This window comes from Cydia strobilella, chromosome 15 (genome assembly GCF_947568885.1).
Source record: "Cydia strobilella chromosome 15, ilCydStro3.1, whole genome shotgun sequence".
Lineage (NCBI taxonomy): Eukaryota > Metazoa > Arthropoda > Insecta > Lepidoptera > Tortricidae > Cydia > Cydia strobilella.
The window spans coordinates 14,305,904-14,330,212 of NC_086055.1; the positions used below are offsets into that span (position 1 = coordinate 14,305,904).

At 37.0% G+C, this 24,309-nt stretch overlaps 1 protein-coding gene across 1 annotated transcript in view; it reads right to left on the reverse strand.

Moving 5' to 3' along the window:
- LOC134747666 (mitogen-activated protein kinase kinase kinase 11) overlaps nt 1-24,309 on the reverse strand; it is a 104,684-nt gene that overhangs the window by 39,507 nt on the left and 40,868 nt on the right. Inside the window, exon 2 of the mRNA XM_063682274.1 lies at nt 750-889. Coding sequence (XP_063538344.1) covers nt 750-889 — 140 coding nt within the window. The remainder of the gene's footprint in view (nt 1-749; nt 890-24,309) is intronic.

The following is a 24,309-nucleotide window of genomic DNA, read 5'->3' on the forward strand; positions in this document are numbered from 1 at the left end:
TGAAGTATTCTCAAGGAATTACCAGAACAAGACTCATAAAATTTTACGACCTCGATCGAGACAGTAGCTAAAGAGATAGTAAACTGATATAAGGATCATATAAAAGTCTGTCGGTCAAGCTTAGGTATTTAGTGTTAAAGATTTTCTTGCAAACATCTAAAGATTCTAAAGGATTAGAAGTACCTAGCTTGTGTCATGTCAAACTAAAGTGGTTATAGTTAACAAGTATTGTCCTACTTACCTAAGTCCGCACGAGTGCCTATTTAACATTAGGTATCAGATGTTTAAACTTTTGTCATGGAACTCATGGGATAAGCGATGAAGCGTAAGCATTATCAAGCCAGGAAGCCGAATGTTACTTATTTATCTAAAAGACCGACTCGCTGTGGACTCGCAGCCTAGTGAAAATTTGTTCATCGGCCTTTACCTCGGAAGACATAGAAACTGCCAAAACTCTTCTGTTCTGTTTCTGTAAATATCCGCTGGGATTCTCCCGGATTTAAACCAGATACCTATTAATATAGTATAAAATAAAAAAAATAAAAATACGTTTATTACCAGACACAACTCACTCGCTTCGGAATTTCGAGCGATGTCTTGACAATGAGCTTTTAGAAAATTAATAAAGGTGTATAAAACACGTGTTTAAGTACCAGCCCGAAATCGGTGATTTTGAGTGTCGTGTCTTCTAATTTGCCACCTGATAAGACCACGTCGAAAAAAATACAATAAGAGGGATAGAAGCATACCTCCGGAGGCATCCAGGCGTAGGTCCCCGCGGCAGACATTCTGGTGGTCTTATACACCTCGCGAGCCAATCCGAAGTCTGTGATTTTGAGCGTCTTGTCTTCTAGGTTGTCGTCGGGAAGAATCGCCTCGCTCAGGAGAACTGGAAAGAAGAAATTAAAAATTTATTTAGAAATATAGGATGCCGACGTAGAAACTTAAAAGTAACCGAAACGTTTTAATATTTTTTTTACAAAGTAACAATCATAAAACTGAATGATCTCAATATGTAATAGGTGTTTTAAATCAATAATTGGCAAGAATATATATATTCACGACGTAGGCTTAGCTGTGGGCTGTCGATCGGCTAAATGTGACCTAAACACGTAGGTTTTGGAGGTTATTATCTAGAATAAATTAATGATTTTGGCTATGCAGTTTTGGTGACATGGCCACAACATGTGCACATAGGCGGTGTAAAATAATTGCAAACAGGTGTGGGCTTATAATTGCTAATTATCGCTTAGGCTTAGGTCTCTTGTTGACAAAGTACGCTGCGTCACATTGTACAGGAAGGTAGTATTTCAATAGGATGAGAAGCAGTACGCAGCGTATGGCACCAAAGCCTTAAGAAATTTGGGCAATGGGAGGCGAGTGAGTGATTTAGATAAACCAACGAGCCTTTACCAGATTTACCTACTGTGGAGTCGCTAGTACACTGCCATCAGTGGCATTACATATATATGCCTTCACAAATTGAACTTACGTTTCACCCATTTTTGAAGATTGGTTGAAAGCTCGTGATGCACACCGCGGACGTGTAACATGCAAACACAGCAGTTATGCTCTGGCAGAGTTATTGGTTAATTGAAATTGCCTGTTCTTTTTGTCAGCATGTCAAATGCTTGTAAACGCTGCGGTTACTCTACGGCCATAGATAAGTACTGTTTATATAGTATGTATTAGGTGTATGTATAGTCCGCATGTGAACCACAAAGCGAGGCGTGTTTCCCACCGCGAGCGCGAGCGTGACCGGGGAAACGAGCACCTTTACGATCGCAACACCACGGACAGACTCATTGAAAATTGAGAGCTTGCCTACAGTACACATTATTATACGATTTCAAGATACCTAACATTAAAATTGACATTATATTATTAAAATTACATACATTATAACTAAAATCGAAAACAGGACCATTCTTTATTGTGAGTTTTCGATATTTAGGAAAAATTGCAAGCACCACCGTCACAGACGTACTGAGATTTTTAAATATGGTAAAACCACGCATCATACCGTCGTACATACATAGTGACAGTTAAAATAAAAGATTATCATAACACACCTTGTTATATACCAAAGACGTAAAGATGTGTTCCGATATATTTGGCCACTTTGACGCTATTTGATGCTGACTATACATACCCTCATTCCTATTCCAGTTCAATTTCAACATGCACAAATCTCAACTACCATCATCTCTGTTCGAAAACTTTATTGCGACGACATAAGGTTCACATATGGCCAGTCATTAAGAGAGTTGAATTTTAGTTGACGCGGTGCGCCTACGCATGCGTTACCCTCTACAGTCTACACCCATCGTACTACGAACCGTGTTTTAAATCAGTCTACAAGCTGTTTCAGTTACGCGTATTCATTTGAAGAGGGTTTTCCCGTGCGTTTATGTTTAGTTTCAATTCAATGAATAAGGAATTCTGCTTATCAAAGATCGCGAAAGTATAATTAAAAACTAGTAAAAGCGTCAAACAGTCCTATGCATTGTTATTTTTAGTGCTAGGTACTGATCCTTGGTGGATGTATAGGGAGCTGAGAATCAGAATCAAATGTTTTATTCGTGATAAACTTAAAACTAAATGTTATGAATGAATTTCATCAGAGAAATTATGGCAATTCACTCGCCACTCTCGGAATTCTATTATAGAATCCTTCGCTTCATTTTCAGGATTCAATTGAATACGGCCTCGCCCTAAATATGTTATTTTGCTCCCTTGTGACACAATCTACTATTCTGAGTCATGGCTCGTCCAACAGGTCTCCATCGCCATACAGCGGGGTAACGCTGCTAGTGTTATGGGGACCTTTGGACCCGGCATGGCTCAGAACGGATTTTAGTTTCTAATTTTTTTTTTCATATGACAATCATTATATTATGACTTTTAAAATTTAAGATCTACTATTTGTATCAGTTAAAGAAGATATAAAAAAGATAGATTCGAAGCAATTACTCCTCGAAATCCCAAATAGGAGCTACCTGCTACCTGTTAAAAAGTTATTTAAATATAGTGTGTTTTTGCTCAAAGTCCAAACTCGGGGTTTGTCAGAGAGGTATGGAGCGCAGCATATTAGGTGTGAAACTCGGGGATCGCATCCGGAACACCACGCTGCGCTCTAAAACTCAAATAATAGATGTAGCTCGGAAAGCGGCCAAGTTAAAGTTTGATTGGGCTGCCCGCGCAGCATGGTTTCCCCTATCACTAAGTCCGTGACTTTCGCACTCACATACTTGTTAGAACGTGACAGGCATGGTGATAAGCGTACCGTGCTACGACTCCTGGTCATGTCTGCCGCATGCCGAATGACATGTGGGCCAAAATAACCACAGAGTGGGTGCCCCATGAGTCAAACCGGGGATCCGGCACACCTCGTCGGCGATGGCGGGATAACTTGGACTCCTTTTTGAGCGACTGGCCAGATGTAGCTCAAAACCGGAAGGAGTGGAAGAAGAGGGGGGAGGCCTCTGCCCAGCAGTGGGACACAATAGGCTCGTAATAAATAAATATTTTTGCTCGGTACTGTACTGTAATACTGCTTTGTAAACATGTGTTCTGTTACATTAGCGTGCAATACCTGATTTACAGAGTACACCTCGGAATAGCTTGGACATTTCTTATTCATCGACCAGCGACTACTTCGCTACGTTGTTTTTGTCTTTCAATCAGTGAAGTTTCAGTGGGTCAGGCGATCTAAATAATCTAATACCTACTTATATTAGATCGATTTAGTATTTGTAGTGTAGGTATTTTAATTTGTAATGAAATACCGGCATCATAATCCAAACTAATCCAAAGCCAATAAAAACAATAAAGGAAGTGATTTCCGCATCTATCAAGGCAATTGGCTTAAACTTTACGATGCCTCTACCAGCTGGCATTAAGCCCGTAAACTACCATCTTGATACAGTAAGATTGAGAATACAGTACATTGACTCAACATATGCTGTTTTATACAGACCACTAAGATAAGGTAGTGTAACGAAAGTCTAAAAGTTATGTCATTATTTTTCGGTACACAAAGGAATCAATTAAATGTTTCATAAGTATACTCTGTCGAGCAATTTCCGTTAGTAGAAAAGAGCGGCAAATTTAAAAAATGTAGGCGCGAAGGGTTATCGCCCCATCGAAAAATTCGCGCCTTTTTCTACTGACAAACTTGTTTGACCGGCTATTCCCATAACACCGAAATACATGGTATTCAATGTGCGCTATACCTACTGGCTGGGTGTAGTTTTGTGCAGTAAAGATAAAATATTAAAGTTGCCGTTTATGTAAATTTAGTAGTATATTTAGTCACTGTGTTGCAAAATAGTTGGAAGTTTTGTCGTAAAATCTTAGGGCATGGCACTTTAAAATTTTGCTAAATTAGTACCATGTACCAACAAACTAAGATACTATAACGCTTGCAGCAGTAAAGGACTTTAATATTTAAATTTTCGCATTTTGAACATATATTAAATAATATTTTACGGCTCTATCGCCAACGTCTCTAGTCAGAACAAAGGTATCAAAAAAAATTGCTATAGACCGGATAAATTATGATTTATTTAATACCTTTAAACGAGCAATTCTTGCATATATGTTTATATATAAATATTCACACACACACACACACACACACACACACACACACACACACACACACACACATTATATATAAACAGTCGGCACATATCTAAGCTTCTCGTCAACTGTGGATATTAACAGTTAAACTGCTGTGGCTACGTTACTTGTGTCATTGTGGGTGGATATTATGCGGTTGATCTCCGTGTTTCCTGCTCGGCTCTTTCTAAATACGGCGCCATCGTGGAGAAACATTCAATTAAGGAAAAACAATGTGATTGGATTTCGATTTACGTTGGACCTCTGAACCTGATTGATGTATGGTTTACCTTTTTCCTTCCCTTAAGCTGAGACTGTAACTATTGTTTCTAACTAAAATTTACACTACAGAGAAATTAAATGAAAATGTTCGTAAAGACGTAAACAGATTTGTTTCATCGCTTCTGAGTGCATTTAAGAGTCCCGGGTAAGTTCAGCAAAATTTCACCTTCCCATACAAACGGAGTTTGGTTCTCATTTTAAAAATACGTGTTGGATTGTAATGAAACTTTGCACATACAATGACATGAGGTATATCTAGGTCTGTAATTAGTTTATATAGCTCCAGTTTATAAAACAAACGAAATAGAGAAAAAACAAGTTTTGTATTGAAAAATTTAATTACGCTGTATTTTTTTAACTATGGTATCTGAAACTACATAAACTAATTACAGATATAGATATACCTTATCCTATTGTAAGTACAAAGTTTCAGAGCAAACTAGCTACTTGTTTTTAAATGAGAGTGTAACTTCGTTTGTATGGAGAACCGAGCTTGCCGGGGACCCTTAACTTTTTAAACTCCAAAGATCTGCAGCTTTCATTTCTTAGGTCTGACTTTATGCAACTTAGAATCACTGTGAATGATACGTGACATGAGTTGTCATGTCACTGTCACTGCGTGGTGTAAAATATGACAATCGTCAGTTGTAAATAAAAATAAATAGTTTTGTAAATTGCATGCTCATGATCTAGCTAGAACCCCAAGTAAGTATATTTTATCCACTACGAAATTAATAAGTAATACATAATACAAACATTTAGGTACAAACTGCCAAAATCTTTGGGAATTTCCAAAATCATTTTTAAAGAACTGTCAGAAAACATCAATAGGAAATATAAGCTAGTAAAACCTTGAGGACAAAAACCCCATTGCCACATTATCGGTTAAACCGCATAAATTACGATTCTGCGCACGTTTTAGCGCACAATACGTCATTACGTGTATGCTCCTAGACCAATATTTCGACCGGCAACATGCGCGATCAAAGTGCCGCCCGTTTCAATTGGACTGTGAGGCGTGTGCGCACAATTAGATATTATGTTGCTTATTTCATCGAAGTTAAAATCTTATATGCCTTACCCGCTTAATATATCTTTCACTAAAAAACAAATGTGGATTTTTTCAGAATTTTTAATTACGTTTTAGGGGTCGCTGCCGAATTTTGAAAATTTGGATCCTTCATACAAAAGCTTTTTTTTAAGCGAGACAGTGAGTCGAGGTATATGAAAGCTACTGATTTATTCAATAGCAGGTATAACAAGTCGCACAAGTTGAAATATTAAATTATAAAATAGTCGCGTACAGCGTAGACCAGGAATCGGCAAACCTCAGCAGGGCATATACATATTTAACATATATTGCTATATTCATAAATGCTGTAGTACTGTAAGAAAGTATTTTTAGAAATTCAATCAATATTGGTGAATAGAATAATAAGATTCAAAATATTTGTTCAATGACTGCTACTTTAAGCTGCCTAGATAGATAGTGATAGAAGATTAGGAGTTAAGGTTTTATAAAGAAAGGCTTTCGTTTTTGACATCTAGTGACGATCTGACGATAAAAGACGAAGATAATTTTTGACATTGTGTTTAGTATAACTATCATTACTTTCTGACATTTTATCTCACTGTATTTTTTTATTTTGTTATGATTTGTTTGTTTGTTTTTTTTTTTAATTATTTTACTGAATTATTATTTTTTACAATTTGACGATCTTTTTGTGAGTTCATGTTATTTAGATACATTGTCACATTGTTAAATATCATGTAGTTCCCAATAAGAAATAAATTAATCTAATCTAATCTAAGTAAAGCAAAATTAGCAAAACATTTTTTTATAAAGCATGGCTTTGGCTTTGAAAAATAGACAGTAAAAGTTTTTCACAATTGTATAGTCACTAAAGTTTCTGCCAATACCTTTTAAAAAAAAACTGGGAACTAGAATGGAAAAAATTCTGTCACCATCAAGGTATGTATAGTATACTAATTATAGTTACTGGGTGTGATCGTTGCTATATTTAGTTCGCGGCCGCACCACAAAGCGGTGTGTTTGAAGTTGAAGCTAGCGCCCAAGATATAGTTAACACGCAACGACGCCGTGTGAATGGCTTATCCATATTTATCCACTTAATTAGAGCCTTGAGGTGAGACACTAAGGAGCGCGGCACATAAACTCCATTCATTGGCGTTGTCTTATTTGGTCAACGAAATGGGGTGAAAGCTTATAAGCTTAAAATTGATAGAGTCGTTGAACAAACTGTTTATACTTTATAGTATATTAAGCAACGAAGAAAATGATTATATTTATAATTAATTATTTATTTAACAAAGGAAAATGATTAAATGGGGGACTTATTGCCAAAAGGCATTATCTACCAGTCAACTATTATTGGGTATATTAAATATTATGTTGGTGAAGAAGAGATTCAATAACTTACAAGGAGAATACATTTATCAGTCCAAACCTGTCAGTCGAAAGGCGTAAATCAGTGCACATCGGAAAAATACGATTGAACAAATTCTAAACTAAAAGAAGTTTTTAATATTAGAGGCTACTGTACGGACCTCATATTGAAGAAATCTTTATTAAAAATATATAAGACAATATCTTGAACATTAAGGTCTGCATTCGAGTTTGTGTGCAAGATACCCTGTCGGGTCGTTTAAAGTGCATTCAAAAAGGCCTTCGTCAAATAAGATAAGATCGCAACTATACCCTCTGGCCACAATGAGTGTAAACAAAAAACAATTGGCTCATTATACAGCTCACACGCAGCTTGCTATACTCGGATCGTTTGATTGAAGTTCGCGGTTTGTGTGGCCGCGTGAACTTTACCTTATGGGATTTGAATGATTGAAAAGAAAAAAATAATGAGTATTTCCGTGGAATAAAAATAATTAGAGCCATAAGGGCAAGATGGACAATCGATATATTCAAACCCCACCGAGTCGATCAAAGTGCATCCATAACGGCCTCCGTTTAGTTACATAAGATCACAAGTCACAACTAGCCAATGAATGTAAACAAAAAACAATTGGTTCATTATTCGACTTGCTATATTCAGATATCTTGATTAAAGTTGGCGGTTTGCTTGACTGAACTTTGCTTTATGAGGTGTGAATGGGTTTTCAAAATGGCTACATTGCCTAATTGACCAAAAATTGATCATATTGTTATTATTCATTGATATTGATATTATTGAGAATAATCATATTGTTAGTCGCGATCATCGATTTGGGAAAGTTCATGCGTTAACTTTACGAGTATAATTGTCAATATATTTTTCATATCTTTCTGTGGATCATATCCATTTCGCCGGACACTTTTTCTTACTTTGTCGTACAGGGACACGCAAATAACATAAGTACACATTTCTCTGTCCCTCTCAGCAGAAATTGTCGGGCGAAAAGGTAGAGGTAATAACAATAACCCTAGTGGGGTATCTTCGAAAGCGGGGTAATTTTGAAAATCGCTAATCTCTACTAAACCACAAGTACTTCATACTTCACGTAAATTTCGACACGTTTATCAAGCATTCAGGAATTAGATCGCATTACCATGTCAGCGACAGTAGCGCGTCAAGCCGACGTCCTGTCGCTTTGTGCGCGTCTTGACTGACAGCTGAATCGATCGTTCCGAGCCTCAAATGGCTCATGCACCTACTCAGGGGGCCTACCGCGAAGTTTGGAATTCGGAGGTTTTAATATCCGCCTTTTTCACTCTTTTGTTATATGTATTAATTAATGTCTGAGATGGAGCAAAATAAATTGTAAATAAATCCACGTTTCAATCCTACAATGTAAAATAGATCATATTTACAATGTCGAAATACTTTAACCGTCTTCTGCGTCCGTCAGCAGGTATGTCGTGTCGCGTCGCAAAAAAACAAGTAAGTAAGTATTCGTTTACAGAAATGTATAAAAGCTAGTTTTAGGTCTGCAGAAATTGTCTAGTTTAGACACTTCGACATCCGCTGGAAACGAAGGAAGTGCCTGTGGCCTGGCCCCGTCTCGTAATATTAACTGGGTCAACCTTAAAAATAGTTCCTATTCTAGTGTTTACAATAGCTACAGGTGGGTATTTGTCAGCACAAATTTAATCATACAAAATTTTAAGTTTAAAATTTACAATACAAATACTCTTTATTGCACACCTCAGTAGAAGAAAATAATACAGAAAAAAATATACGAGGTAAACAACTGGCGGTCTTATCGCTAAAAATTGATCTTTTCCAAGCAAAATTATCAATTCAATGCAATGCAAATGAGAAGAAGACCAGTCAGCAATCAAAGTGTGTGTCCATTTTATTTAAATTGTGTACATTTCTCAATATTGTCTTCGGTTACCGCGATAGTTACTCATGAACTGGTGACGGGTCACCCGTTGATCACGAACGCTGTAAAGGGTTCGAAACGTCGGGATGTAGTATAAATTCAATATACGCGATATAATCCGTTTTCATCTAGGAGGAAATAACCAAACGGAGTAGCCAACAGGCTTTCCCCTCTGTCGAAAATAGTCGGCCAATGGTCATAGACAATGTATGACTGTTTATCTGACATGGCTATTTTTACGTTACGTATACATTTGACGTTCCCCTCCCCCGCAAAAATCGGCAGACTTTCTTGTACAGAAAATTACAGACGTGGCGTCTCCGTTTAGTTATATCCTCGTAGGTTTACATAGTTTTATTTCATAACTTATTTCTCGTCACGTCGACTGTTTCGAAATAAAAAAAAAAGCCCTTAACCCTGTGCGTTTTTCTGCTTGTTGTTTAACAATATTAACTTGCATTATTTTGCCTATGAATTTACGTTATTTTGCCTTAAAGAGGAGTCTGATAAAATGTGTCTCATCCTAAAATTCGAATTTAGTAATGTGACTCAGATAGTTAATGTCTATTAGCCCCCTAGACCCAGGACCCCCGGGTCCTAATGACTAATTCAAGATTAGTATATCTTAAATAACTTAAAGTAAGCTATAATATAATAGCTTACTGAGTGTGGTCCGGAAGGGATATCGCGCATTCGTTTGTCTTTTACCGACCGATCGCAGCGTGTAGTCCAATTTGGCCATAAAAATTATCACATAAAAAATCACTAGGTAGACGATGCCTGTCGGTAGCAATAAAGAAACATCTAATGCACCTTGCATTAGGGTTAATTCGAAACCGGGATAATTTTTAAAAGTCACCAATATCTACAAAAAAAAAGTGCTAATTGTTAATTATTTTTATATCTCTCGGGTGTAATTAACATTGTTTTCCGAGTGTTTCATTTAAACATGCAATAAATACAGTAATTTGGAACCTAAAATTGAGTGTGGAACCCCTCACGTCGTACTCTTGGGAGCGCAGTGATTAATCGAGTTAAATATCGTGCACGAGTGACAAAGCGGCCATTTGAGTGTCCTTTGCTCTGTGTGGGACAAATTACGTTTGGAAGGGGATTTGACCAACCACAGGCACGCAGGTACGTGTACAAATGAAGAGTCCAGAAGGCCTACCGCGAAAAATAAAAATCGCATAAGCAAAAGCAATAGAGAGGCAGATAACGAAATTTCGATTTTTTGGGGTAGGCCCACAGTTCACTTAGCGCCACTTGTACCATCCCACTAACACGGAGTTAATCGGTTAAACCTGGAGTTGCCATGGTTACCAGTACAATTTGATACTGGGTTAAGGTTTTTTTTCTTTACTTTGGCTCTTTCTCCCTTAATAGTCATAATTTTGTTTGATGACCTAGTGTTAGTAAATTGGTAACTGTATTTAGTACCCTAAGAGTAGTTTAAGTGTAGTATATTTCCATTACATGTTTTAGTGAGAGCTGTTAAGGGAATAAGTGAATGTCCTTAATGTGTATTTGTAAACTCATCTCCTGCTCACTTATTTCTGTTTGCTTTCCAAATAAATAAATAAATAAATAAAGAGTTTAATGGGTTAAACCCGGGTTAGTGGTGCAAGTGGCACTTAGAAAATTGTGATCGCATTGTCTTGGCAGTATTAAGATAATTCTAAGGAATTTACATTTAGCAATATAAATTGGACGCGTTTGCTTTGTTTTACTTTGGATAATTTAAATATAAAACTGCAAATGAAATACAGAAGATATAAATGGAATGAAGACATTAGTGTATATTCGCTGGTGGTATAACTTTGTCTGTCTGTTACCACTTCACGCTTAAACCGCTGAACCAATTTAGATGAAATTTGGTATGAAGATAGTTTGAAGTCCGAGGAAGGACATAGAATAATTTCTTTTTATATAAGGTAGCTTCAAAATAAAAGCGTAGCAGTAGCAGATAAACGCTTAAATAAGACCAGCTACCAAACAAAAAGAACTGTGTGAAATGGCCCGTTCGCGCTCGCATTCCTCGCAGGAGCCATCGTGATAAATCTGCGGGTTTACCGCATCGCGTCCGGCAACCCGGATTCCTCCCATTCCGATATGCAGGTTAACGCAGTTAATTAACAATCGCGTTCTGGATTCAAGTAGGGTTGCCACATGTCAGGATTATTGCCCTTTATCAGGATTGCGGGGGAATTTGATGTGTCAGAATTTAGGCACCTTGACTAACCACTAGAAGTCAGCTATAAGAGTTTGGAGTTATGCAGAGGAAAGGGAAGGAACCACTAGAAGTCAGCTATAAGAGTTTGGAGTTATGCAGAGGAAAGGGAAGGTTATGCCACAGCCACAGGTTATGTTTCGTGACACTTTATTTTTCACTATGTTCTTTTAATGTATGTCTATTGTTTGTGTGTTTACGAATAAAAAATTATACTCTATTCTATTCCAATGTAAGTATACGTACATCAAAAGGTGGCGAGTTATGGAGCTAGTGGCTCACGAAAGGCTTTAGAATAGGTATGTATTCATTTTGGGTGAAATTACCGTCCAGGAAATGTCAGGATTTTTAGGGTGACGTCCGGACTTTCGTCAAGATTTTCTATTTTTTCATATGTCAACTCTGGTTCAAGGCTGTTTGCAGTGGTTACGCACAAATTCAACGCGCAAGGAAACGTTATGATGGAATGGTAGAACAACAAGTATGTAATTGCGAGATTGAATTGACACGATAGACGATAAAAATGCAACCATAATTTAAGTAGGTTCTGGTAGTTTTATTTATATTATCGTAATTTAAAACAATGCGACAGGTCTTTGTCGACATATGTTATATTAACTTATAGTTTTATCCAAAGATTGTTAAGTATCTGAATCAGGTTAAAGCAAGTCATTAGAATAATGATGATGATGCTCTCTTGACCGATTTCGGCCACAGCGACTGTGTGCTCTGGAGTAGGCAATTTTTAATTCGCGTTATTAGCGTGTAGCTGATCCGCTCTCTGGTGCGCCCTTAGGTGGCTAGTCCAGTAATTTATTGCCTAAAATCCTGTTGTGTCCAACGTTCATCAACATGATATTTGCAGCTATGGTGCAGTTGAAACAGGTGTAACGTATCGATCGGTCAACCTCTTCATGCATTTTACGTTTTAATAATAGGTTGCGGTTAAATGTCAGGGGAACTTTCTAAAGACAATATATCGATATCGATAGTTAGTCATGGTAATAACGATGAACAAGCGTATGGTCTCGTATAAAAAAAACATAGAACCCCCTTTCACTTTTTGATGAGTATGTGAGTTCCTCCCGTCGTTGTGTAGTAATTTATTCATGTCGCGTAAGAACGAAAAAGTAAGAACGAAACACGTATTTTTAAAGACGCGCATATGTTAAGACGTGAAAAAGTTCTTTATCGATAATATCGTTAGACAATAGATTCCTTTATTAACGCCTATGATAGACTTGAATGAAGTTAAAAAATATTGACTGTGATTACATAAACATTAGTATGTTATTCCCACTACTATACATCGGTGGATTTTATAATAATTGGAATAAAAGTTTACGAATTGTCACATACATTGTTGACGATAGTACTCATAAAAGTCATAAATAAAGACGAAAGTGAAGGACCCGCGCGAAATCGCATTTTCATACGAACGTAGTCACCATTTTCGTCCCTGGATTTTTTTTTGTATATCAACCACAGCTATGTCGATACGTTTGATTTTTTTTGGAATTTTTAATTATTATAAGAGTTCATTGGGAGCATTTAAAAATTTGTATGTTATCTGTTTTTCGCACCTAATGTTTACAATAATCAAAAAATCGAAAAAAGTCAAACGTTGGGGCATAGCTATTTATTATACATCAAATTCTGTAAAAATGTTTTCCATAATGTCAATATCCAGAAAGGAAAATGGGGACTACGTTTCTGTGGAGTAGCGGCCGTCCCCTTTCCTCTTAAATCTGTCTAGCCATTAAAAGTGCATGACGCGTGCCAAAGAAATAGGCTTGAATTTAGTTGATCAATTTGAACCTCGGGACTTCTTGACTTAGTTGTGCATCATGATTTAAGAGTGAGGCTCTTATATATGGAGTAGATGCCATTTTTATACGTGTCAAGTGTAATAATATGGGTTTTTTTATGACTTACTCATAAATAAGTATCATAATTCAGGTAAACGTTCACAGGACCGCAACACACCCATCGGACGCATCGCACGCAACGGATTTTAGTATCCTTTGTATGAAAAGTCACACAAGTGCGTCCACTGATCCGTTGCGTATGATGTACGATGCGGACCTGTGGACGTCTAACTTTAATTCGCTAACATGAGCTATGGGACATATTTTTGAGTATGATGTATGGCTTCGTCACACTGCAGGCGGATGCTGGCGGTAGCACTGCAGTGTAAAGGAGCCTTTAGTTGGACGTAGTTCTATACAACTTTCCCTCTTACCCTTTACATAGACGAGGATAAATCGACATTTTCGCCGACAATAAAGAGTAACCGATTCGCCATTTGGCTCTGAGCAAACATTTAGAGAACGATCACCGTGAACTAGAGGTTTACGACTTTTACGAGACATCTGACATCATCCCGAAGTTACATGATCGAATGGGTATGTCGTGTGAGCAATATGGCAAGAGTTTGCTGATCTAATGGTGATAGGTGCGGATAGAACTAGTAAGCGGTGTGGAAAATGGTTCGTAAATACGACCCGAGAACTTTTAGATGAGAATTAAATCTAGATATTGTTACAAACGTTCATTTCTAAACGTAGATTGTGACTAACTTGATCAGGGTCCTTTTTTAAACAGCAACAAATCCATTAAGATGTGATGATGATGATGATGATGATGTAATGCTGTTATCCCTCATTAGGGACATAGGGCTCTCAGACGAATTTTCCATTTGTCGCGATCCTGAGCGGCGACTTCCAGCTTTTTCCAGCCGAGTCCAGTTGAGCCAGCCTCCTTTTCAACTGATCGCCTCCATGTGGTACAGTCACCATCAGATATATCGGAGTGCCCGAGGTGTTCACAATATCTGAACACGCACTCTAACGCCTTGACAATAGAGGCGTGTTCAGATATTTGTGAGAGCCTTGACCGCTCAGATATATCTGATGGCGACTGTACGAGGCCGCCCCGACCATCTACTGCGCGTCACCGCGATAGTCGTTTGCCAGCGGAGACCCTGCTTGGGCAGGTGGTTGTCCGGTCTACGGAGCGCGTGTCCGTTCCATCGCCATTTCCTTACAAGGATTTCCTGGCCTAAGGGTTTCTGGTCAGTCATCTGTGCCATTCAGATGTAACCGGGTAGAAAGCCTTTATTATGCAACTGGGAAATCGCTGATATATTTATGAGGAATGACAAAAGCGTTTATACACAGTATTGTACAGCAGGCGTGTTATAGATGGCTTTAAACACGCGATAAAATAACCGTTATATTCTAACACCGAGGGAGTCACATAGACGGACACCGTTTTATCACGCTGTCACGTAGACAAGAACGACCATCCATCCATTTTAAAGCTTAATAAAGACCCATTCGGCGAATTTATTTTATAAATAATTGTTTTTAATTTATTACGAAACTGCTGACATACGATTGTAATTTAATAATTTTGATTATCACTGTGATTATTCATATACAATTATTCACAATGTAAAAAAAACCGGCCAAGTGCGAGTCGGACTCGCGCACCGAGGTTTTCGTACTTTTTAGTAATTGTTGTTATAGCGGCAACAGAAATACATCATATCACGGTTCATGAGATACAGCCTGGTGACAGACAGACGGTCAGACGGACAGCGGAGTCTTAGTAATAGGGTCCCGTTTTTACTCTTTGGGTACGGAACCCTAAAAACTGACAATCGCTGATAGATAACGGTGGACTGTATAATGAGATGAGATGATAGAAACACGTATTATAAATTAATACTTTTAATAAAATACTAAAACAAGAAAATACGGCACAATATTTATCGTTGACAAGGCAGACTGACAATTAGTACCTGACATAGAAGAAGAATGAAGAGTAATAAGACTAATAAGATTTAAAAAAATAACATGTCGCAATAAAAGGTCGCATGCCAGCCAGTCGCCAACAATCACAATATAAATTCCTAAGAATTTATCATGTGTTATTTTAAGTGCAATTGTATATTGTGAGATAAATAAATCATTAAATCATATCATATCAACATATCCATACAAGGGGCCTAGCCATGATAACAATCATTGATAGCAAACGCCATACGAAACTTAAATAATGTATGGAAATATAGTCACGTGACTTTTGGTGATATTTGTCATCCCAATACATTTTATCTTTTCATTTGGCGGTGGTGTCAAAAAACGACGAAAGATTCATATAGTCGTTGTTGTCCTATGAGCTCAACCATCATATGCTCGCTACATTCGAGACGATATTCAATTCCAATATGATGGTTTCATACTTTTCCCATTCACATTCTAGTAAAAGTTTTAATTAAATTAGCGGATGCGACCTTCAACGGCCCTGGAGTATGGCGGGCATCTCAAATACGAATTCAATCGCATTGGCGGCCGGAGTTAGAGGTTCGGATGCATTGATTACCTAACACTAGACAAAGCACCTGTCACTAATAAAAGAAGAAAGAATATGAAATTATAAAAGAAGATATAACTAAGTACTACGAATTAAAAGAAACTTGGTGAATATATTTTTACTCAGTCTCCCGTTGAACACGAACAATGTAAGGGTTCGAAACATCGGGATTAATTATAGACGATATCATCCGTTAAAAAAAGTAACTGCAAAAGCAACTCTGTCTGTCTGTTACGTCTTACCACTGAACCGAGTTAAATGTCATGACCGCTGACTGGTCCTGCATTCTGCATATTACACAAAATATCTGCCTATTATCGTTAGTTCATGATTCGGAGATATATCACTTAGCTAGGTTCCAATAAGTGCTTGTAAAACAAGTGGTATTGATGCAGACTGTACAGTCGCCATCAGATATATCGGAGCGGCCAACGTGGCCACAATATCTGAACACACAATCTCGCCTTTGTACTTCCATTACTATAATTTATTTTTGTAAACCTGTGTTGTGTACAATAAAGTGATTACTACTACTACTACTACTACTACTACTTGTTCAGATATTTGTGAGCGCCTTGGCCGCTTCGATATATCTGATGGCGACTGTACCAGCAGGGTTTTGAAGTATCAAGACCCTGCTGGTACAGTCTGCATCAATAATAGCGAATGAAACAACGCGACAAAAGTATCTGCAATGCAACCCTGAAATACTGTTCCAAATAGGGATACCTATATCTCTATTATCTCCACAATCCTCATTCAGAAGCATTTATTACTGTCTAATTGTTGTATACATCGTGTATATGTATCTCTTTTTGTTAAAGTATTAAAAAAGCGAGATATTTTGGACACATAGTGTACTCTACTTTTGAAGAAAGAAAGTGGAAAGAAAATACATTTATTTAAGACATGATGCTGTGTTGCATTACCACAGAAAACTGTCGTAAAAACGAAACTAATGATTGAAGCCATTGAAGGTGCTTTCGCGCCGACAAACATTATAATGGGGGATCTAGTAAGAGGAGATCTAGGCGTGGAGTACTCGTGTTGAATAATTCACAAGAAGCGAGGGAAGTAAAGCCAACAGGATATAGATCCGGTTCCTCTTGCATGCACGTTAAAAGGCTAGCTAGAAAAGTGTTTAAACTATGGAAAGTCCAAGTTAATATTATACATTTATATCTTAATTTGTATCTGTTGAAGCACTTAACAAACGAAACAAAATATATCCGATCTAGTCACCATTTCATCACCATACAAACGTAGTGTCGCTATTTTCCTCCTTGGATGTTGTCAAAGCTGCTAACTGTTATAATGATTAAAAATCAAAGGAAGGAGTATAGGTGTGATTAATACATATCAAATTACGTAAAAAAAATCTATAATGTCAATATCCAGAGAGGATAATGAGGACTATGTATTGAGAAGCGGTCGTCCCATTTCGTCTTAATGACGCAAGAAGTACTGTTTTAAGTCGCGAGTAGTTTTAAAATTGAATAATAGTATTATGTACAACAGGGTTCTTAAAATTCTAGGGCCGAAGTTACAAAACGAAACTAAGTTGAGTTTGTAAAGACAGGCCCGAGAATTTTAAGACCTAATTTATGTACCGTTGCATTGCACGCAATATTTTTTCTAAGAGCGGCAAACACCTAAAATTATAAAAAAAAGTCAAAGTAAATAATTGTTTGTAGATCTTTGCCTAGAAGTCAGAATTAAAAAAAAAACAACAGGTGCATAATATTGTATGAATATCCCTAAGAACACTGCTGTATGATCCTTATAACACTGCGCCGCCCAGGGCCCCGCGCGCCGCGCTTTTTATGAAGTTGATTTCGATCTCACTGGCAATCATTTAATCTACAAATAAGTGCTAGAGTAGAAAAACTCCTTTTTTACTAGATTTCAATTTATACATCGTGTGCGGTGGAATGAACCTAAATAATAAATCGTCTTCTTAAGAGCCTATTCACATCACGTTATGAACACGGCGATTTTGCAACACTTGCTGTGAATACAGAGTTGCTTATTATCCTCCTCGCATACAGTATGAGCGTCTGACATCTTTAAGAATTAAGAGGAAAGGGAACGGCCGTTTTTCCATATAAACGTAGTCCCCATTTTCCTCTCTGGAATTCTGGATATTGTATTGACATTATGGAAAATATTTTTACATAATTTGATGCCACAGCTATGCCCCTACGTTTTCCTTTTTTCGATTTTTTGATTATTGTAAAACTTAGGACCGAAAAACAAATTTCATAATAAAAATTAAATGCTCCTAACTCTTATACTAAATAAAATTTCGAAACAAATCTAGCGAGGGTCATAGCTGTGGTATACAACAACTTGTGTACAAAATATTTTCAATATTTGTTAGTTATTTGTATTTCTTTTTCTTCTTTAAAATATCAAAAAATGTTGCATAAATCACCCAATAAGTATTCATTACAATTACAATTATTTATTAATAAAATTACAATTTTACACATAGTAATTACATTACAATACTATTCTAAATTGACATAATTTTTCATATCCTTACATTAAAGTATAAAATTTACAAATATTACAATGCATTCAATGACTATTCATTTATTATGTTTTTTTTTATATATATTTATATACATCTTATTAATATTTATATGTCACTCCCTAAGGCCTTGGCAGAATAACAGCGTTAGAATTTGCCTCGCTTGCAAATTGCAACAATATGCTGAGACAGGGCCTCTTCCCTACTGCACACATTGCTGGACCCGTGTGTAATTTTTATGTTTTTTATGTTTTTAATGTGTAAATAATTTAATTTTTTTTTGTTTTTGTTTTTGCTATTATTTTTATATTCCCTTTTTTAAACATCTTTTTTTCTTTCATTGTATTGTCCTGTGTACGTGTCCTTTATGGAATAAATGTCTTTCTTCTTTCTTCTCAATAATGTTAATAGCCAGAGGAAAATGAGGAGTACGTTTGTATGAAAAGACGACTGTGCGCGGGTCCTCCACTTTGTCCACTCCACTCATATGTACCAGGAATAGGTACGGTCAGCTGCAGAGAAAAGGTGCCACGCTGCATACAAACTTCTATGCAAGGGTGGCACCTTTTCTAAAAGCGTTTTAAAGAAAAGCGATGTCTAGATTCTAAATCTGACACGAGAAACAAATTTAAATTCACAGACTGAAAATGGCTAGTCCATTGTTTTATGGTATATTTTTATGAAGACGGAATATTCAAATTGTCGTTTTTCTAGAAATGTTTACAAATATCATGCAAATAGGCACGTGTCCTTCGTAGCGTGCAATGGCACGATTCTACGAACTCCGCAAATGTTTATCTATTGTTTTTAGGGTTCCGTACCCAAAGGGTAAAAACGGGACCCTCTTACTAAAGGGGCCCACTGACTATCAGTTCGCCGGACGATATCGGCCTGTCAGTTAGAACAAAAATTTGACAGTTCCGAACAACTGACAGGCCTATATCGTCCGGCGGACTGATAGTCAGTGAGCCCCTTAAGACTACGCTGGCCGTCCGTCCGTCTGTCACCAGGCTGTATCTCATGAACCGTGATAGCTAGACAGTTGAAATTTTCACAGATGGTGTATTTCTGTTGCCGCTATAACAACAAATACTAAAAACCGGTCAAGTGCGAGTCAGACTCGCGCACCGAGGGTTCCGTACTTTTTAGTATTTGTTGTTGTAGCGGCAACTGAAATACATCCTCTGTGAAAATTTCAGCTGTCTAGCTATTACGGTTCATGAGATACAGCCTGGTGACAGACAGACAGACAGACGGACGGCGGAGTCTTAGTAATAGGGTCCCGTTTTTACCCTTTGGGTACGAACCCTAAAAAGTACGGAACCCTCGGTGGGCGAGTCCGACTCGCACTTGTCCGGTTTTTTGCCTATTTTTGTATATTTTTCGAGAACGATTGTCTCTGCTCTATACAGGACTAACAGGACAACCGACACCACACGCATATGAATAATGCCTAGAGAATAGAGTGTACAGAGGGTTATGTCATAGTAAATTTTGTAGTCACAGTAAAGTTACTGCCCTCTTTCGACACAGGTTTAATACTAAAAATTAAAAATGAATAAAAATATCAAAAAAATATATATAGGTATAATGTCACCCGTTGACCACGAACGCTGTAAAGAGTTCGAAACGTCGGGATGTATTATAAATTCAATATACGCGATATAATCCGTTTTCATAGTTTTATTTCATGAGTAACTATCGCGGTAACCGAAGACAATATTATATATAATTTATTTGTTAGGAAAACTTACAGCTATAGTAACAAGTTCGGTAATGTAATGACATTCCACAGGAACAGGATATATAGGGATAAATGTTTTTTTTCATCAAACGGTGTCGTCAACCCCATCTACACGAGTATAGGCCATAGGTATGGCGCAATCTATCCGAGCAAAACTTTTCTTGATTTTCTGAGGCACGTTTTTTTCTTAGACTTCTTATCTTATACGGAGTTACTTACATATGTATATCTTTGGTTTAACTGAACTGTTTATTTATGTTTTATAATCTAATTATCAGAAGACCTAGATAGCAAACAACCACGTGGACGACATCTGACCTTTCATGAAAGTCAAGGTGTGAACTTTAGCCGACAAATGTGTTTGACGACGGGTATTTCAAAAGGTTTCAGTAATAATAATGTCAATATCCTAACGAACCCTTCCCTGCAGGTGGTATAATTTAAATTTTGAGTTATTGGAATGATTGCATTTTGTCAATTAAGGCCGATCCATTGGTTCGCCGTTATCACTCTCACATTTCGCAAGAAAGAACGGGAAAGACCATGCGCGACAAGTGTCAATTTAAATCGAATTTTGTCGATTTTTATTTATTTTAAAATCGTTGCCTTACAATATCGAAATTCGAAAGCTGTCAAATTACTATTTAAGTTAAGATTGTATTTTCTTCTTTTTTTTTGTTTATAGTGTCCAATAATAAATAACAGAGTAAAGTTTGATTAAAAGTCCGAGTTAGAGGTTACTTTGGGAATTAATTGTATCGAGCGAAGTTTCATAATTCGTGTATCGGAAGCTATGTTATTAAAGATAATATAATCAGGAACTACTTACATATATTTTTTTACACGTCTACGAATATCAACGTCTCTTAGAAAAATAATGATCATATAAGGAGATTTTTTGCCTTCTGGCTCAGGGAACGGCCTTAAGCTGTATTTTTATGTTCCAGATTCTAAAATGACAGGTTCATTGTTAAATTTTACTACTTAATTTTTCTGTTTTATGACACATCAGTCAAAATATATGGGTAATCAAACAGTTATTTTAGTATTTGATATAGAAAACCAAAGTGGAACAAAATATTTTGTTGAGTGAATCCATCCAGCTAAATAATGGGATTCTGTTTATTTTTTCCCAAATGAAGTGAAACCCAAGGAGTGTAATTCAGCGTAAATACCTCTTTTATCTTCGATTTACATTTCCTTGGATAAAATTCTATCTATTTTATCTTACAGACATAATTGATATACATATTATAATATTAACCGGTGCACTGTCACTCAAATAATGCGACAGATTAATATAGAAAAGAAAGTAATATGAAACGTCACGCGTCCCTTACAGAAAGCCATAGTTATATAACGTATATACTACAATCAAGAATAAACAAGGGTGAGGGTGCATACCTTGGGATATTGTTATCTTAAGGCCGGGCGCGGAACGGATATTTTATGCGGTGAAAGGGTAGATAATATGGTAAACAAGGTGAAATTTTGTTTACAGATAGCCAAAAGGCGTTTAATGAAACGGTGTAAGTTATCGCGGCGGCTACACGCCTCCTGGCCGATTGTGTTTTGTTGGTTGCAAGTGTAGGCGAGTCGAATTCTTGGATGAACCAGTCTTGGGTGGAGTTGGAATTTATGTTTTTACAGCTGTTTTTAACTTTAGTAACCACAATAGAAAATATTAATTTAAGAGATCAAGCTTAGTGATTCAGAAGAAATATTGCACCGATGCTCCGTTTATATTTGTATTGTTGCGTATTGCCCTTCCATTATGGTAATTATTGTAAAATTAAATGCTTGAAAATTCACGCTGTAACTATGGCCTCGAGATCTTAAATAAATCATGTACCGAATGATTCTTGTTTACTGCAAAGTTGGCAACCGAAACGACACTTCTCACTGCAAATTTTGAACAATACTCCCAAGAAAACTCATTTATTTTAGGTTTAAAAAGAGAAAATTAAAACTAACTATTTCAGCCGCTAGTTTAGGAAATGATTATTTAAGAACGTTAACAGTTTTTGAATAGTTAGGTCGTAATGTTGAATGAAAAAGGAAGCATTTTGCAAAATACGCTCGTTTGTAGGAATAAGGACTCTTAATTGACTCGTAGAGAAAGCACCATGGCATTAATTCAAAATAGATTCAATAAATAAATTATTATAACTTACTCAAAACTTAGTTAATAATACAAAACACGAGATCAGCATTCAGCACCAATAAAGCGTAATAAGGATACGAAAAGTCGCCTACGTCCATTGCGATTGGAACATATGTGCTGCAAGTTTTTGGCTGTTTTAAATTGACTGAAACGATGCATTGTGCCACGCTTTCTACAATATCTACATTATACCCGTGGTAATATAAAATCTTTTCTCTTTAGAGCTGTATTTTCAGAATAATGAGGGATTTGCGCGGAGGTTTGGCAAGGTTGCGAGAGAATTAATTCAGAAAAGTTCGGGCACAAAGACCGTTACGGAGGCTGGTTCTGTTTTATCAATGGAGTTGGCAATAGTCCATAGGTTTTTATAGATGGCGCCAGCATAGGTTTTACCTGTTTCTAGTTTTGTTCTATAAGATTTAGCTAGCATCCATGCCATAAAACTCCAAAAACATAACAAGAATTTGACACAATTCGGAAAATTGACAGGTAAAACCTTTGCTGGCGCCATCTGTGAAAAATTTCGACCGGCCAACCCCATTTGAAATGGTTTTCATCTCATACAACCTTGAATGTGTTATCAGACATCTCACGCGCACCAATAGGTGCGAGTGAAATGCCTTATGAGATGATTTCTGATTGCATTAGGCGTTACTGGCGTTAGCGGCTCACGCTGATTAGATAGCCATACACGCACGGATTTGCCCGTCGGATCTGCCTGAAAGATGTGTCTGGCGGACACATCCGTCAATGCGTGGCGAGAAATAGACACAGATTTGTCCGCCGGATACCCGTCCGCTGCCCATCTGTGTCTATTTCTCGCCACACATTGACGGATGTGTCCGCCAGACACATCTTTCAGGCAGATCCGACCGGCAAATCTGTGCGTGTATGGCTAGCTATTGGTGCTCGCGGTCAAGGTCGTATTAAAATAAGAGGAAAACCATATCCAATTATTAAAACATAATCGGTCTCACGGGCCCCTAGGAGAGTTCGCCAAGTTTGTATTTTGCCAATTCTAGACTGCTTATAGCTGCGAAGTTTTTATTGAGAGGGGATATTCCCTCCGTTTTGGCTAGGTAACAATTCTTCTTCATTTGCTATTCTAACATTTTGCGATATGAATATAAAGTGTTATGTAAGTTTAAGATAAGTTGTAAATGAAGATAAAAGGGATTTGATGAGATGGAGATATGAATTAGGAGTAATGGTAAATAAAATACGTAGTAGCATTGCAGTTTGCTTACGATTAGAAAAAATGAAAATAAATGGTTTGCGCAGACGAAATATCTAAAGGTGCATTTTATATTTAAAGGTGTATTAAGATAAATGATATTTTAAATATATGCAAGGAATTTAACGTATATCATATGACTTCATGTACTTCAACCAGCGTGTGTATGAATTGAATTCACTTTTGCAACTCGCTGCACCTACATGTACGGAGCCGGAGGTTTTCTATCTATCGCATATGCATCTAGCGCTGGCATACATGTGGCGCTTACCTATATATATTATGTGCTCCTCCTCCAATATGGTCCCTTTTTCTGGTACCTACACGTCGGAATAACTCGCCTACCCGTCAAAGAGGTACTCTATACGATACATCGTTTCTACTGCATTGAAAGCGCGCTTCATTTATTTGGATTTCAATGCAATGTTTCTATACATTATCTATGAATGAACTTGAATAAAGTCAGCATGGCAAACTCAATTCAGGCAATTTACTCAAGTTTCTTACGTTCGTCATAAAGCACATTTGTGTCGTTTTCAATCAATAGGTACCACATTGTCGCTTACCATAAGGACGAAATTGGATTGTATATTTATACGAATAACCTGTCAGAGCGTCCTTATGGCTAGTGACAATGTGGTACCTTTTGATTAAAAACGACACATTTATTGACTATCATAATTTACGGTTTTGTAGGAAGGATAAAGTTAAAAATAATTCGGTAAAAAAAATGTTATTAAAATAAAGAAAAAACCTTAATTTTATGCTCAAAGTAAAAGTT